Source organism: Magallana gigas, chromosome 6 (assembly GCF_963853765.1).
Source record: "Magallana gigas chromosome 6, xbMagGiga1.1, whole genome shotgun sequence".
In the NCBI taxonomy this organism is placed as follows: Eukaryota; Metazoa; Mollusca; class Bivalvia; order Ostreida; family Ostreidae; genus Magallana; species Magallana gigas.
Window position 1 is genome coordinate 28,942,333 of NC_088858.1, and position 19,080 is coordinate 28,961,412.

Below are 19,080 nucleotides of genomic sequence, written 5' to 3' on the forward strand. Positions count from 1 at the left end.
GTCTGTGTATCTTTGGGTTGCAGGTAATGCACACCATGTGTTCTGATTTCTGTTACCACGTCAATTTTCCCACATTATTTTGCATGGATTTGACTTTCGTCATTCAATCTCTACAGTAAAACTCCATTATAGCAAAGTCCTAGGGACCAAAGGATTTACTTCGTTATATCCGTAATTTGTTATATCCATATAACAAATTCGTAATAACAACTATTGCGAATTCACTAAATACATGTTTTCTTTCACCAACGTAAAAGCCGATTAAGGCTTAAAATGAAAATTCATTCTTGTGATACCTTAAAAAATCGGATCATGAATTGAAGAATTTATGTGAAAATAAATTCATCCAAACTATTATGTTAAATGGTAGTGCAGACTTTTTAACTGTAAAGAAAATCGTTATAAGAGTGTTAAATTTCGTTATTATTCACCTCTACGAGACTCAAAATCAGTTCGCTAAATCTGTAAATTCGTAATATCTGAATTCATTATAACCGTAACATTTTGCAAAGATTTGATAAGAATTTTACCAGGGACTCAAAAAAAACTTCGCTATATCCGAGATTTCGCTATTTCCGTGTTTGTACTTAACAAGTTTTACTGTACTAATAAATCCAAAAAGTCTGGGTTATTTTATCAATACTCACACTGCTAGTTGATAAAGGCTAGGCACCAGATTTTCAACCTCTTCTACTAGAGTTGTACTTAACAGCAACTCCTGAAGGAAAGAATAAAGAAAACATCACCCTGAAACTAAAGGCCAATATTGTTCTTAACCTGATAAAGAACATTTAATTTAGTTAAAAATTGGACCCTGAGCATCCTTAAGGTTTTAAGGTAATGGAGATCTTTATCCACACAATATTAGAGTTCCTTTATATTCCTGTAATTCAGAAAGATTGGCTGGCTATTCTGTTGGAATACTTGTGAGCAGTAACCAATTACATGTACAAAACAAAACCGAATTGAATTTATTACCTCAAATGTAAGATGTAATGCTGCAAACACAGCTGGTATGTGTACAAATAGCAGAGAGCTGGTGTTGATTGATGATGGGAAGGAGTGCTTGGAGGCCGGCACAGACGTGCTGGAGCAGTCTAATCCAAAACAGCACTCAATAGACGATTTGATGAACTTGTGATGGTCGGAACCAATCAGTGCTTCCCAATCCTTAAAGCATCATATTAACAATTCGTTTATTTAGTATCTATGATCAGAAATAAATTGATGTCCAGATAGACAATTACTTACAACTTCCGACCCCTGGTCAGACTGCTTTGGTTTCTTGGCAACAATAGCAGGCGAGGCTGAGATGTCTAGATCCTCCTACAAAAGGTATTTTTCCATATCATAGTCTAACCCTCAGCTCTACAATGTTGGATAACAAATAAGGAGGAAACTATTCATAAAATTACCTTTGATTTTATTGTTTATTTCATTAAATAGGTATAAATATGTCACAACATGTACGCTCTACAAAGTCAATGTTGAATAACAATTTAGGAAAGAAACTATTCATAAAATTACCTTTGATTTTATTGTTTATTTCAATAAATAAGTATAAATATGTCACAACATGTACTTGTCCCTTACAACCTGACTCATAGCTCAGCTTGGGTTCATAACTGGAAGTCAAACGCGCAACGTAATTTACGAACCAAATCCGGAAATCGGGAGATTTTCGGGTTGTTCGACAAAAATCGGGTGAAAAGCATGACCCGCCGGGTCATAAAAAATAATCGGGTGAAGGGTTGAAAAATCGGGTGTGACCCGACGAAATCGGGTCAGTTGGCAAGTATGAACCTGAGACAGTAAAATTCAAGACATTTACAGTCAGGAGCATGGTATGCTAAAGGACTTTTCCAGTCAGTGAGCACTGTTTGGATGCTGTTTATTCAGAGACAGGAGAAAATATAGCCACTCTCTGTATTAAGCAACACTCTGTCTTCGGCTACATAAAATTAATTTTTAGATTCTCATCCCCATCAGCCACAATGTATTTATTTTATTTTGAAACAAGAGGCCCATGGGCCACATTGCTCATCTGAGCAACTATAGACATCATAAAATCAGCTTTATGGAGTAATATACCAAAAAAATAAATATGGACAATGTAGTCTAACAGATCATGTATTTAAAAAAATCAATTTTTTCCATTGATATTCTGTTTATTATAAATCCCTTTTTGTCACAGTATAGCCATTTCACATATTGAGCATTACAGTTCTGAAGAGGATCTAAATCAAATGGGATATAAACCTACATCAAACTTGTGAAGCCCAAGAATTGCCAGAGGCCAAAGTCTAAACAATTAACTTAGAATTAAAAATATGTCAAAATGCTTGCATATAAGTAAAACCATACGTTAAAACATTTGAGTTTTGGTGAATTTAAAATGTTTTCCTTTGTAAAATTGGACCCCCCCCCCCCCCCCCAATGTGATTCTATCCTACTCCTGAAAAATATGATTTTGACAAATTTGAATCTACACTATCTAAGGTTGCTTTCACTAATGTTGCACCTTTTTTAAGACAATGTTTTTTTTTAGAAAAATATTTTTCTCAATATATTCATTTGTAAAAGTTTAACCAGTCCCAATTGTGCCCCTACCCTACCCCCAAGAATCACAATTTGACCCAACTTGAATCTACCCTACCTGAAGATACTTCACACAAGTTTCAGCTTTTCTGGCCAGTCGTGTTCTGAGTAGAAGATTTAGAATAAAATTTCTCTTTATATTTCCTATGTAAAAATTTGACCCCCCATTGTGGCCCCACCTTATCCCCAGGGACCATGATTTGAGCAAACTTGAATCTGCACTATTTGAGGATACTTCCATGCAAGTTCCAGCTTTTCTGGCCTAATGGTTTTTGAGTAGAACATTTTCAAAGATTAAATCTATATATTTCTATTTAAAATTTAGACACCCCACCCCATTGTGGCCTCACCTTACCCTCCAGGACCATGATTTGAACAAACTTGAATCTAAACTATCTGAGGATGATTCCACACATATTTCAATTTTTCTGGCCAATTGCTTTTTGAGAAGTAAATTTTAAAAGTTTAATTCTATATACTCCTATGTAAAACTTGATAATTGGAAAATTCATTACTTACAAGTAATTAATGTGGTATGTGACACCTTCACGTTGTGTGGTATTATTATCGAAATAAAAAATAAAATCAAGTATAAATTTTTAAAAAGTTTCTTTACCATCATTGATATGTTACACCGTAGCGCAGTGGGTTAGTGGGTTCACTACAAACCAGTAGGTCATGAGTTCGATTCCCGTTGAGAACAATAATTTTTTTAACTTTCCAAAAATTTCTAAAATGTATTTTTGATTGAATTCAATATTTCAATTAGAATATACTTAATGCACATTAATATCGACACCTAACGGGAATGAAAGGGGATGAAAGGGTTGCTTTGAATTTCTGTCAGGTTGGGATACATAAATCCTATTAGCCTTGTCAAGGTTCCCCTTTATTTATTTGACTTAGTTTTGCATTAAAGCGAATATATTCACTTATACAGGGCAAAGTCTATAATGGTATATGTATGTATTTATCATTCCAACATTATATTTGGGAAATTTTCTTCAACTCAGAAATGAAAAGTCCCCAAGGTGTTTGGGCCTTGAGACTTAAGAACGATAATCCTTAGCTGAGGAACTTTTATACCAAATAAAATTTTAAATATTTTTTGTGTTTATTTGCAATGGTTTTTATTCAATTTTTTATGTCACATTTATTAAAATACATTTTCTTATAACATCAAGCAACTTTTTCAGATGATTTGTCAACAGAGTAAGAAAATATGAAAAATTATATTTTGGAGAAATACTAAAAAAAATTGCAATAGTAATATTTTTGAATGTTAAGAATTGTTATATTTTTTTTTCATGTGTCCGAAGGAAATATCCATCATAAGACAAAATAATTTCTCTCAATTTGTTGATAGCTGTCTTTTTAAAAAATATTTTACAAAAACACGAAAAAACATTAAAAAATTCTTTTAAAATACCTATAGTATCCCTATCGTCATTTTAATATTTGATAAGTATATGTTTTGTGGTCTTCTATTGAAAATTGGAATAAACTGTGGGTGTATAGAGCCACCTTAATGTTGAATTACTTCTACCAATTTGTAATTATACCTGACTGGTCAAAGCTAGTCTAGAGGTGTCATATCCCATTAGTCCAAACAAAGTTTTTGTGAACAGAGTCCACTCTGACTGGTTTCCTAGTCCTCCTGGGGCATTCCTGGTGGTGTACCATTTACCAAGCACACTAATGGCGATATCTTTTGGCAACATATGTCTTAGGGATTGTAAACTCTTTTCAACTAAATAAAATGCAATAATTCTTGTTTATTCAAAACAATGAAAGACAAAAGGCCCACAGGCTTTAATGGTCACCCGAGTACTTTAGCCCTTAGATCGCCCTGTTAGGGAGTCTCATGATTGCATTTTAAGCTTCATTTTTTTGGTCTAAAACCCTAATCTAAGGCTCCTTTGATTGTTACTTGTGTTTTTTTTAATTAAATGTTTCACTTTTCAAACATCAATTCATAATCAGATAGTTCTACATGTATAATAAGTCGAAGATTCATGAGGTTGGTATAAACAACTATGAAAACCATAAACAAGCAATCATGAAAAGCAATTCCTACATATTTTTTAATAAGCAAGAGAGCAACAAATATTGCACTACGATATTATAGAGTATTAATATAAACAAGTCAATTTCTATGTAAAAATTAGCAAAAGAACACAATAAAGTAAAGAAAAATGAGCTTAGTTGATTTATGACTCATTTAAAATTGTTTTACTTTCCTTTTGCAAAGTAAAAATCTGTCTGGCATTTGTCTTGTCAAAACAAAGTTTCTTTAAATGTTGTACTTATAGCCTAATTGGTACAAAATTTATTATTATTTCTTTAATTGTGTTTTGAATGCTTTAACAAATCTTATTATAACCAAATAAAATGTATTCTAGCTTTTAGTATATACTCACTGCCAGGTGATAGTGAAGCTTTTGGCATTACTGCCCGAACCATACTGCCATTAATGAGTTCCTACAATATTCAGTTGCTACAATGACATGATGATCTCCATATCTTGTTCACACAATGCATGTGTGTACACACCCACACACATTAGTAAGAGAAAAAAAAACAAGTGACTATAACAATAGAACTGTTGGAAGCATGCAATATAAAGCAACAAGTCAAAAGTCTATGGGACAGGAATTTCAAATCAAATATGATTTATTAAAAGTGAGCAATTCAAGGTGGCTCGACACACCAATGCATTATTTGATGGATCGATTAGGAATCATTTTTCAAATTATATCTATAGATTAAGAAATATATAAAATAATTACAATTTATATTTTCAGGAATAATTTTTTAACCTTAACCTCATTTAACATCCGAAACCTATGGCTCAGATTCAGCATTTAAGCCAGTCAGGTGCATCAGTATCATAAGACAGACCATTCATGCAAGTTCGGTGAAGTTAGGACTAGTAATTACTAAGATATAATCATCATAAGGCAAAAGTTTCAAAAACTTTAACAAGCTTTAGAAACCTTAACTTCCTCCAGCATCCAAAACCTATTGCTCAGATTCAGCATGTCAGGAGCATCAGTATCATAAGAAGCACCATCCATGCAAGTCTGGTGAAGTTAGAACCAGTAGTAACTTAGAAATTGCTTTCAAAGGGCACCTGCAACAAAAACTTTAACTTCATCCAGCATCTGAAATTCATATCCCAGATTCAGCATCCAAGTCTTTCAAGTCCATAAGTAGGTCCAGATGCATCATTCATGCAAGTTTGGTGAATATAGGACAAGTAATTACTTAGATACAGGACACATCAAATAAAATGTTGGTGTGTCGAGCAACCTTCAGAAATATATCCTTTCATTAATTTAAACAATCAAAATCTTGCTTTACTTCATTAAAGCCAATGGAATCACATACGATTATACCAATGTCTGTCAAACTTACAATAGTGAATCTTTTACCAACATTGTCTCTTAGACCTTGTATGTAGCTAGAATGAGCTTGAAACTCGTCAAAGTGTGAGGAATCTTCTAAATCGGTTTGGACGGGGGAAAGTCTAGTAATCTGCAAGAAACAGAAGCATTATGCACTAAAGGTCTGTATACATAAATCTGATGAAGAACTCAGCTGATTGATCTACTGATTTTGGAATTCCTTAACTATAAAAGAAAGTCAGGATTCCATCAAACACATTGATTATTAAAAGCAATATATTTGGCATGTAATTATTTTCAATCCAGTCCAAACAAGATACATGAATCTGTAAGCCATTGCTTACTAGTGATTTCCCTGACCTAATGTTAATATATACAAAAAAAGTTGAAAGGAAAACTTGTATCTAACAATAGACTTGACCTATAGGGACGATATTGGTTTCTGTCTTTACAAAAAGTGTATTGTGTATTAAATTTTCAAGCATCTGCGATTAATAGTTGCTGAGAAATCTTTGATGAAAATTTGTTACGGACTGACAGACAGACCGAAGCACAAAGGTAAAACAATAAACCCCCCTTTCCGGGGGGTTTATATAAATATGAAAGAAATTGTATCATAGAGTAAAGATTCATTCTCACTTCCTCATCAAAGCCAGCTTGATCCATGGCACTAGGAGGTCTACTGGAGGTAAAGATGCCTCCCCTCTGAGGGCTACTCATGGGTGTCACAGGCTTCAGCATACTCAAAGAGCCAGACCCAAGGGGGAGTGTTGAAACATGTAGTCGGTTCAACTAATCAACATAAAATATCAAAAATTCTACTGGGTTTTCATTTTTACATCTATGCAATAGAATGCAGCAAATAAAAATTAGATTATTAATGTCTTCATACTGAGAACGCTATAATTTCTACTTCTATATTAAGTATATACAATTGAAAATGTTATGTCTCAGATATCAAATATATTGAAAATTTTATGCAGATACATTTCATGATTTTCTTTGATTGCCTTGTACATTTCATGATAGACTTTGTGGTTTCCATTTTTCAGATCAACATTTTATGGTAAGACATACATGCATGTATAAACTCTTACCTTAGTTACTCCACTGTAAATAAACAACACTCCATTGGGATCAAGTACCACCAACAGATTCAAACTCTGTGGGAAAAAATGAACCATCAATTAACAATTCTTACCAATCTGAATAAAATCAGCTGTTCTCAAATATGCCATTAAACATCTGAACATTAACTAATCAACATAAAATATCAAAAATAATTGCATTAAAATTACACTTCTGAACATTAGAAAACCTAAATATTTAACAAGATGCCCAGGGGCCACATTGCTTACCTCAGCAACAATACCAAACTGACATAACTCTGATCCAAACCTTATGTGTCCCCTTGTAAAAATTGACCCCCAGTGTGGCCCCATCCTACCCCTGGGGACCATGATGTGAACAAATTTGAATCTTCATTGAGATGAATTTTAAGAATTAAGTTTTTAAAGATGTTTACTTACATATTCCAGAGTAAAATTCTGACCATTTAAAGATGTTTACTTACATATTCCAAAGTAAAATTCTGATCCCTATTGTTGCCCCACCCTATCCTACCTGACCTTAGTTTAAAAAAATCTTAATCTACACCATCTGAGGATGCTTTACCATGAAATTTTAATTTCAGTCTATCAAAAACTAGTTTATAGCTAAAAGATATATGAATAAACTACATATGTATTTGGTACCAATTATTATGGATAGCTAAAAGGTAGCTCAAAAGATTGTGAAGTTAGTCTTGGACTGTGTTATGTGACTCCCTGTCTTATGTGACTTTTTTTATAGGTCCCTTGGATGGTCACATAAGACAGTCTAGACTGTACTTCAACGTTAAACTTCAAACCCTTGCTATGGTTCAAAGTATTTTTCCAGGGGTCACTATTTTAAAAATATTGAATCCACATTATCCAAAGATGCATGCACAGTAATCCCACAAATTGTTACATTGTAGTTCTCGGGAGGAAGATTTTCAAACATTTCTCTATATATTTTTATGTTAAACTTTGTTACAGTTTCTATAAATATATATATCTGTCTGGATGTGTGAGGGAATTACATATACCTCTATTGGCAAGGCATCTTTGGCTGGAATGATTGATACAGATCCAAATATTAACTGACTCAAATCGTTGCTCTCCTCAAATTTTACACACCTGGAAAAAACAAGATGCAATAATAATCCGGGTGATTATATAGTTTCTTAAACGAAGTGAAGCCATCACTTCGGGAGAGGATGACCCACACGGGTCAAACATTACATTTGAAAAAGATTAAATACTTGACAATTTCCATTTCTGGAAATTCATAATGTTTCACAAGGGGTCATATCCTACATATTATACATATTATATTACATGGCTTCGAGGGCGACATACCAGAATATTTGCCCCTCGGTGACAGGAAAACCCTGGCGTGTTATGTAGCCCGATGCCGAAGCCACTCCAGGGCTTTTCTGTCACCGAGGGACAAATATTCTGGTATTGTCATCTGAGAAGACAAGTAATATATGTTATATAACATTTTTTTTTTTTTTTAAATCTTTTTAAGAATAGATTAACCTCATTAACATGTGTATTTAATGTACAAATCAATTCCCTTGTAAAATGTCGATTGATGCTTTCAAAAAGAATATAATTATTCAAATTAAACAATTTAAGTAAGTTTCTCTGAATAGCAGACACTGTCATTACATTTTTTTTTCTGAGGGACTGTTTACGTTTGCTTAGTTAAATTTTGAACCCGACGTAATTAATATGCAGAATGATTGCACATGAGGGTAATATAACAGTTTCGGGAGGGCAATATAACCATTTCCTGTTAGATATAACTTTTTCCGGGAGGGCAATATAACTATTACTGGTGTGATTCAGCAACTCTCAGGGCATAGTAATAAAATTATCTCATTCGTGACATAACGAGAAAACTTATTCAACAAGAGGCCCATGGGCCACATCGCTCACCTGAGGAACAATAGGTATGATAAAATCAGCTTAATGGAGTCATAATACAAACAATCTGGACAATGTACAATAATACATGTAGATCCTGTATAAATAAAATCCATTTTTTTCCCCTGGATATTCTTATGTTTATAATCATTAGTCCCTTTTCTAACAGGATGATTTTATAGTCATATCACATGTTGAGTATTGCAGTCCTCAAAAAGATCCCTTACAATTGTTTATATATGGGATATTTAGCTACATCAAACTCTGAACCTTCTTGTGAGGCCAAAGAATTGTCCTGGAGCCAAAGTCTTAACAATTATAAAGAATCATCAGGCTGATTAGTTTCTGAGAAGAAGATTTTAAAAGATTTACTCTATATATTCCTATGTAAAACTTTAACACCCCCCCCCCCCCCCCATGTGGGCTCACCCTACCCCCAGGGATCATGTTTTCACAACTTTGAATCTACACTACCTGAGGATACTTCCACACAAGTTTCAGCTTTCCTGGCTGATTAGTTTCTGAGAAGAAGATTTTCAAAGATTTACTCTATATATTCCTATGTAAAACTTTGACCCCCCATTGTGGCCCCACCCTATCCCCAGAAGTCATGATTTTCACAACTTTGAATCTACACTACCTGAGGATACTTCCACACAAGTTTAAGCTTTCCTGGCTGATTAGTTTCTGAGAAGAAGATTTTTAAAGATTTACTCTATATATTCCTATGTAAAACTTCGACCCTCCATTGTGGCCCCACCCTATCCCCAGGGGTCATGATTTTCACAACTTTGAATCTACACTACCTGAGGATGCTTCCATACAAGTTTCAGCTTTCCTGGCTGATTAGTTTCTGAGAAGAAGATTTTTAAAGATTTACTCTATATATTCCTATGTAAAACTTTGACCCCCCATTGTGGCCCCACCCTACCCCCGGGGGTCATGAATTTCACAACTTTGAATCTACACTACCTGAGGATGCTTCCACACAAGTTTCAGCTTTCCTGGCTGATTGGTTTCCGAGAAGAAGATTTTTAAAGATTTACTCTATATATTCCTATGTAAAACTTTGACCCCCCATTGTGGCCCCACCCTACCCCCGGGGGTCATGAATTTCACAACTTTGAATCTACACTACCTGAGGATGCTTCCACACAAGTTTCAGCTTTCCTGGCTTTCTGGTTCTTGAGAAGAAGATTTTTGAAAATTTCTCGAAAGTTTTCATTAATTTCTAATTATCTCCCCTTAAAAACGAGTGGGGCCCTTAATTTTCACAACTTTGAATCCCCTTTGCCTAAGGATGATTTGTGCCAAGTTTGGTTAAAATTGGCCCAGTAGTTCTTGAGAAGATGTTGAAAATGTGAAAAGTTTACGGACAGACGGACGACAGACAAAATGTGATCAGAATAGCTCACTTGAGCTTTCAGCTCAGATGAGCTAAAAATGTTATATCGTGTGATGCCACATGACACAAGTAACACAAATATAGTTTAGATGTGGGGATCTCAATGATTTTAAAGATGTTTGGTCACTCTTGTATGGTCATGACCTACATATCCATTCTTGGGGAGTCAGGACTACCCTCAGAGCTCATGACCCTCATACCATTTGATGCCCCTTGACACAATGCGGGGGTGTTAAGGAAGCATTATTATTTGTATAAATATCACTTATTTATATCATTTAAAATTATAGCTTGCTTTATTGATAATACATTAAAAATATGGCAGCTAATCTTTAATTTTCAGTTTTTCTAAACTTTTCTTCAATTAAAAAAAAATATTTAACCCAAAAATGTACACAAAAGTCAAGATTATCATCGTATTGCGATGTAGTATGCTGTCTAAAAAGTTTAACAAAATCGATAAACATTTTAAAAAACATACCGGATTACAGAAGCTTATGTAATAATTCCTGACTGAAGATCAATAATGTTTTATTTCCATTTTCGATCAATTTTTCACAAACATGCAGTTTTTAACCAAACGTTTCCCAGTTATAAAATAGATTTTTTTAAATACTAGCTGAGATAATAATAAATCTGCATAAATATTTTGTCACAAGACTAAAATTTAAAATTAAAAAAAAAAATTCCAGTTTTCAGCGGTTATTGTGCAGAACCCATATTTTGACCCAAAAATTCGCAGTTTTAATTTTAAATAATTTTTTATATCAATAGATCTAGTTAAACCAAGAAAACTTTTGCTTCAATTACTTTGAGGCTGAACATTTTTTTTTAGCTAGATTGACTGAACTAATACAGCCCCCAAAAAAGTATTTCCATAATTTATAGAATTTAGAAATAGGGCAGATAAGGTGACTTTTAATTTTTTCAGCATTTAAGAAAAATATAATATACAGTAGCAAACTAGATGATGACAAAAGAATTTCGATATGAATTTTAGCTCTGTCTCCGCCTATAATACCGCTAATATCATACTGATAAAACTTGCCTTAGTTGTTGTCTATATGTTATCAGGTAACATAAGTACTGTTGTCCACACAAGTCCCTCATCTGGAAAACTTTTGCAGATTTTCCTAGAGATCCATCTCTAAAATGATACAATACACTGATATCAACTTTAACGTCAGGTCAAACTATTTCAATAATATGTTTGGAAGTCAGGGGAGAATGAAATAAGTTGTTTCATTCATTCAATACAATACCTGATTGCTGGCGCAGGTTCTGTCCACAGGTGCTCCAAGCATACCTCAGGCCTTAAAGGTTCTACCCATTCTGTGAAGCTCTCATTGATGAGGGACACGTTACTGGAGCAGACAGGTGGAGTTCGAAAGTAGTTTCCCGAGTGTCTACCGAGGTTTGGAGATGGTGTATGGAAACGGTGAAGAGAACCACTTGTTACTGCGGGGGACTGAGACCTAAAACAACCAGAAAGCCAACAACATTATCTAGAAAATCTTATCAAGTTCCCTATATCTATGTAATGCATAGTATTGTGTAATAGTTCTCTTGCAAAAATTGGATAAAATAGAGGCCATATGATACATTAACATATTTTGCATATCTTCCTTGAGCATTATTGCCTTTATATAAAATATTTTAAAAGGATTAACTCAGTAGCACTAAAATTCCTCTAAAGAAAATCGAACAACTGTACATTTATTCACAATTATTCACTTTCAAATAAATAGAAAGCTCAATAAAATATTTTGCATGCAAGCTACTTCTGAGATTTATTTAAAAATCCCATTAAATACACCCTTAACAAGGTTTTCTTTATTTTGAAAATATTACAAATAAAAAACAAAAAGCCCACAGGCAACACTGCTCACCTGAACAACAGTTCATTGTATCATTTTATTTAAGTTTTTAAATATTTTCCCAATATATTTTTAGGATTTTAACAACATGTCTTTGATGTACAAACAAACATTAATCAATGTGAATTGATAGAATATTTAGAACATAAAAAGGACAAAAAACCATCTGGATGTAGTTGTATGTATATTTCAGTGTGTTTGCTGTTTATCTTTAAACATTGTAAGGTTCATCTTTCTTACTTTTCAACATCAGTCTAAAATACCGTTATGTCTCGTGTATAACACCCACTTTTTTCACCCCAAATTTACTCAAAAGTGGGGGTGCGTGTTATACATAGGACCTAATTTCTACCCCGTTTTTTCAGGACATATATCATGTCATGTACTGTGATCTACCGTTTACAAAACGATCCGGTCGATTAAAACATCTTATTAATGAACATTTATACATCTTATTAACGAATATTTACAAATCCTTTAAAAAACGTACATTAACAAATAAATCTAATAAACTTTGTTGTTTATTGTGTTCCTGTGTTATGTTCAAGATTGCCATTTTGACAAAGCAGCTACCTGATGCCTGATCAATAGTTACGCAACAATTTCCGGTAGCATATTTTGTGTCTCGTGGCCGACGATATAATGTAGTATAGTGATATTACATGAACTTTCGTAAGTAGGGTAAAAGAAGTTTTAAAATAAAATTGAGTTTCCCATTTTGTGTTCGATTTCTTTTAACTTATTGAACAATGAATTTAACTTAAAACGTTTACCGGTACCATAATTAAATAGACAGTGTCACTGATAGGGACTCATTATACGCTCCACTTCACATAGAACACCGTTATACTTGATCATTTTTTATTTAGCAATAACAATAGCACAATAAGAACAGGTAAGACAAGGAATATCTTTATTGTATATATATAATACACCACACTCAAACAGTGTTAATACACTTTCAACATTTATTTCGTTTATTTCACTGTCGACCCATTGCCACGTCTTCTTCTGTAAATCCGTAGAATTCTTCTTTCTCACAGTCGCTGTCAAACAGATGTTCGTATTCTTCCTGTGTCCAGGGGAAATCACTGTCTGCGTAGATAGGATCCTCGTTTTCATCTTTCTCGTTGTCGCTCTTGTCTTCCCACAGCTGGTCGTCCTCAGTCCCGTCCATGGCGTTTGATATCCCACACTTCTTGAAGGCTTTAACAATGAATGATCTTCTTAGGCAGTTCCAACCACGCATCTAGAATCCACTGGCATATGGTAGGGAGATCTAGCTTCCTGCGTAGTCCCCCTTTGGTGTAGCTGTGATTTCCGTTCAGCATCCACTCGTTCCATTTTCTCCGTAGACTGTTCTTTATGGGCTTGTTGATGCTCACATCTAGGACGTGGTTGCAATATGCTGGTCATTCCTCCGGGGATGATCGCTGGTGTCGTCTTCTTCTTCTTTAGTAATTTCTTTGTCTTCTCTGTCTTGTGACATCTGAAGGCGTCTAGTACAAGTAGGCATGGCTCGCTGGCTCTTGTCCTCTTCCCCCATACAGTCTTGATCCAGTCGTGCGTCAGGTCTTTGTCCATCCATCCTTTTTCGTGTACTTTAACTATCACTCCGTCAGGAAATTTCTCTTTAGGCAGGGTTTTCCTCTTGAAGGTGATGTATGGCGGCAGCTTCCCTTCATCGGCTGTACACGCAAGCATGACTATAAATCTGTTCTTTTCATTTCCCATTGTCTTAACGCTGATAGATCTGTCTCCTTTGGTGGCGACTGTAGTGGTGTAGGGAATGTCGAAGGTTAGTGGCATTTGATCAGCATTCCCGATCTGATCAAGGGTGAAGTCGTTCCTTTTTCTTTGCTGTATAACGAACCGCTGGAAATCTGTGACTTTTTCCTCGTAGTCTTCAGGCAGGCGCTGGGCTATGTGTGTTCTTCTCATTGAGAGTTTGTGTCGCCGGAAAAATCTGTAACACCATCCCTGGGAAGCCTTGAAGTTCGCAATCTTCATCTGTTTGGCGATGATCTTTGCTTTGATCTTTACTTCTGCCATGGATACGCCAACCCCCTGCTGCCGCACGTCCTGGATCCACGCCTTGAGCTGTTCTTCCATCTGTGAGTGGATGGTCTCTCTGCCTCTCTCTGCCATCTTCTTCTTTGGAAGTTGTTGGACCTGGTCTTTCTTCAGCCGCCACTGTCTGATGTTCGCCTCGTTGACCTTGAATTCTCCACCCGCTGCTCGGTTGCCGTTCGTCTCAGCATAGTTGATGATCTTCAACTTCTCGGCCGTCGTGTAGGAAACTCTTTCTTTACCCATCAGTGAATTCTCAGATGATGTTTGATACCGATGTAAATCATACCCCCATATTTATGTAAAATTGAAAGAAAAAAAAAAAGTATGAAGAAAATTGCTCCCCAGGTGAATTTAGTAAAAATTGGAAGGAGGGAAGAGAGTGTTTAATGTTACACGATCAAATCGGTATGAGATTTGTGGTATGTTTTGATGCAGGTGACAATATCAGGGCCCCTAAAAACCATTTCATAACTGGATCCAAAAATTTTAAGTTAAAGATTGTGATCATGGAATCCCCTACAACAACCCAACTGCAGCTACAGCTTTTTTAGAGTGAATTTCCGATGTAGAATGGCTGACAAGTACCTGGTATCAAATTCTTTTCTCTTACTATATATGGTAGTATAGACAGTGCAGTTTTGGAGCAAGAAACATTATTTTTCTGTGCATCTAAATATGGAAAAATTGTTACACAATTTGTTTGCATTGGTGAGCCAAATTCAACCTCTTCAGCAAACTTGTAAACTTTAGTGAGAGACAGTACAAAAGAAAATGGGTTTGAGGAAGACATGAATAGACTTGTGGGCTTCAGAAGTGATAGCGCTACTAATATGATGGTCAAAAAGACTGGTTTATTCACATCAATGCGAAATGACCACCTTGAAATCACTGGAGTTCATTGCCTAGCACACAGGTTGGAATTGGCATTTAAAGATATTTTTTAAGAGTGAAAAACTGTACATGCAACTAACTAAATTACTATTTGGGCTTAGAATTTTTCATAAATATAGTCCTTATAAATGAAGAAAATGTTTAAAGAGAAGCATAGAGGTATGTTGATGCTAAGGTTTTTTAAATTAAACAATAAACAAACATTAAACAATAAATCATTGAAATAATATGTAAAATTCATATTTCACTCATATTGTATACATCTTAATCATATTTTTCTTATTCAGATTTAGATGAAGCAGTTGACAAATGGATGGTCATTATCTACTGTGTAATCATTTTTATTCCTGGGGGTCAATGTTCGTGGGTAGCCAAAATTTCCCTGGTTTGTGGGAACGTAATTTTGTTGGTAGTGTAATCGGAATAATTCCAATAATTATTAAACAAGTGATTTTGTATAAGCTCGTGGGGATGTTAATTTGTGGGCAAGGGTTACCCATGAAAGCCATGAACATTAGTCCCCCATGAACAATTGTGATACCACAGTAATTGAATGGAAACCATTGGAGTAATTTATTTTAAAATAATTGATATTGATTGAAATTAAAAAACTACATTGTTATCATGCAGATAAATTACAGCTTTAAAATACAATATAAAATCTTTAAATATATCTTTTAAAATTTGCATTATAGTTATCCCCATCTGGACAGAGAAGAGGTCATTGTTACTTCAGGGAAAAGAAAGCTCAGAAGGAGACAGATACAAATGAACAAATAGAAAGAGAAATAAATAAAAAAAAAAAATAATAAATCAGAAGGTGAAAGTGAAGAGTCAGCTGGTTTATGAGCAAGATCAAAGTGAAAATGAGAGAGAAATTAAAAACCTTGTGTTGGAGATGGAGATTGAGAATGAAACGTATTGAATTTGATAATAAAATTCAAATACTATTTTTCATGTTTTTTAATGATCTGTTTTTTTGGACTGATAGAAATTTGTCTTGACTGAAAAACTTCAGATGGTAGTCAGTCCAGATGACTGACAGATGAAAAAAAAATTCACGAATTCTGGAATAAGGAAAATGAAAACTGCCATAAAATCATTATATCTTATCTGATCTTTAAAAAAATAAAAATTGCAGGTGCACATCTTCATATAGTGTTCAACATAATTATGTACAAATTTCATGCAGTAGTTAAAGAGTCTATAGTGAGGACAAATCTGTGTCTACAGACAGACGGGCAGGATGATTTTAATATACCCCCATAAACTTTGTTTGCTGGGGTACCGGTATATTAAAATATATCTATTTAGAATTTCTAAATTCTACACATTTTTATTGACTATTACGCCATATGTGTACAATTTCAAGAAAAAATGGAGCTTCTTTTCAAGAGTCAGTGTGGCAATACAAACCTAGATGCTGCAATGCTGGAAATCATTGGACTGATAGGTTGGGGAAGATAAAGACAACCTGGTGAGCTTATCCTTCCTGAGAAGTTTCGAAGTGGAGATACACTAGGAGATTGAGATGACAGGTTTCCAAAGTAGCGAGAACTACAACTGGACTGGTTGTTGAGGGGTGTTCCAGGAGCAGGGTGATACAGACTGTTATCCATAGTCCCACAAACCAAGCTACAGTCCTGTTCAAAATTTTACCCACTTTTTGATTTTATGTTTCATACATATTTCATTTTAATGAAAATAACAACATTCTTCATTTCCAGATCAATATTGAGAACTGCACACATTAATGAATCTCAAATAAATATTTTTTATTTACAAACATAGTCCAACTAAAATATAATAGATTAATATCTGCCTGTTGATATTGCTATTAGCTAGGTTACTCTACCAAAGTTTAATTTTTTTAACTAAATGATTAAACACAACTAGATAATTTTATGGTAAATATTCTAGAAAGGATGATGTGCAATAAGACCCCAGTAGATTTATGGGGAAAATATGAATTCTCAATTCATACCTCCTTTACTGCGAAATACTGTAAATTCCTAATTAAACGCGAGGAATTAATATCCGCGTAAAATCGCGAGAAGCCCGTCTCGCGAATTTTAAAATCTCGCTTTTAATTTTTAGACATATGTAAACTACATGAAACTATGATAAAATTTTGGCATTCGCGATTTTATGTTCTCGCGATTTGATGGAAAACCGTTGAATCGCGGAATTTAGTACTCGCGTAAAATAAGGAATCTACAGTACCTCTTTTAAGCTCTTCTGAGCTACTGGCACTACTTTTTTTCAGTAAGAAAGCAGAAACAAACGATTGGGTTTTTGTTGGGCCTTTTCTTTATATGTAAAGTTGCATTATTTTTTATAAGTTGTATTTTGAACAATTCATGTTCTTATATTGGCTTAGTTTTTTCCATCCTTGGTGTGATATTTTGAAACAAAAATTTCAAAATGAAATATAAACAATTTGAGGCCGATATGTTCCTTTTCTTGATATGCATGCATATCATCTTTTGCACTGAAACAACAATTGATCTACAAAAGCTTGGCATCCAAGATTAAATGAAGGTTAAAACATACTATCATAGACAAGCCAAGTGATCATAATATACTTACATCTATCTTTGCTCTCTGAATTCTCCAAGCTGAATGTACTCCTAGTTGTGAGTCATATATCAGGGCTAAAGATGGCTCGACACTTGTATATACAATATGTTGTGAGGTATCTGTCATATATGAGACTTTTAATCCACTGCTTGTGTCTGTGAAGAAAAAAGAATTTATACATGTACATACAAAAAACTCACCTGATGTTTCTATAGAAACTGACTAAAATATCAGTATCTTTTATCATTTAATCAATCACAGAAACAATTGTCTTTGATCAAAATTCTAGGTGCATTACCAGGCTATCTTTGGATTCGAATTAGAATATTATAAAAAAAATTTTTTTTTCTTTTTAACATTTATTGATTCCTTATAAACAAGTATATAATATCATATCAGAAAATAGCATATGGTGAAAACAGATTTAGAATATATCTCAGGTTTTTATAAACTAAAAATGTACACTGTATATGTATATGAGTTAATTAGAAAAAAGGAAAAAAATCAACATATGTTGAAAAAAACGTATACGATATATATCAAGTTTTTTTAAATAAAGATACTACATGTACACCGTTCGTACATTTATACATGTATGTGTTAAACAGAAAAATGTGAAAAAATCCTTGCATTGATAATTTACATGTGATTTTTTTTTTTTTTTTTTTTGGCCCACACATAACAAAGGGTTTCACTATCATCAGTCAAAGTCTGTGACTATTTTAGAAACCCTTGTTTACAACAGAGGGACTGTCTCCCTCGGAGGGTGGGCGTCTATAAACATATATATACATACATAATAAATATAAGCATAAATACATATTTAAAGGATAAATGCATATTCATAGTAAAAATGCAAAATTTTGAATAAGTTTCTTTTCTTTCATTTGATGTAAAGAAGATAGAACTGAACAATATGGTAAAGTATTTTCTTTAATATACATTCTTAACGATTGACTTGTTTCTTCTAAGTTTTCAACTCTACAGAACATTTTATATTTGTAAATTCTGAATGCAATAAATGAGAGGAAGATATTATAAAGCTTTGTTGTTTCGTTATCATCAACAAAAAAACCAACAAAGACATTTATCCAAACAATAGTAAAATTTAAGTATTGGCTTGCCATAAGCCAAACATGTTTTACATTTACACAATCAAAAATTAGATGCTGTGCAATTTTTCTTTTAATATCATGCAAAATGCAATTGAATAATTATTAATAAAGTCATTGTAT

General features: G+C 33.9%; 1 protein-coding gene across 2 annotated transcripts in view; it reads right to left on the reverse strand.

The window, feature by feature from the left end:
* Positions 1-19,080, reverse strand: part of LOC105321354 (anaphase-promoting complex subunit 1) — a 101,142-nt gene that overhangs the window by 61,096 nt on the left and 20,966 nt on the right. For both annotated transcript variants that reach the window (XM_066086812.1, XM_066086811.1), the window contains exons 8-20: positions 17,855-18,000; positions 16,682-16,908; positions 11,687-11,899; positions 11,473-11,571; positions 8,134-8,224; positions 7,103-7,168; positions 6,645-6,797; positions 6,016-6,135; positions 5,019-5,079; positions 4,161-4,348; positions 1,252-1,326; positions 979-1,170; positions 648-718 (exon numbers count right to left, since the gene is read on the reverse strand). In XM_066086812.1, coding sequence (XP_065942884.1) covers positions 648-718; positions 979-1,170; positions 1,252-1,326; positions 4,161-4,348; positions 5,019-5,079; positions 6,016-6,135; positions 6,645-6,797; positions 7,103-7,168; positions 8,134-8,224; positions 11,473-11,571; positions 11,687-11,899; positions 16,682-16,908; positions 17,855-18,000 — 1,702 coding nt within the window. The remainder of the gene's footprint in view (positions 1-647; positions 719-978; positions 1,171-1,251; positions 1,327-4,160; positions 4,349-5,018; positions 5,080-6,015; positions 6,136-6,644; positions 6,798-7,102; positions 7,169-8,133; positions 8,225-11,472; positions 11,572-11,686; positions 11,900-16,681; positions 16,909-17,854; positions 18,001-19,080) is intronic.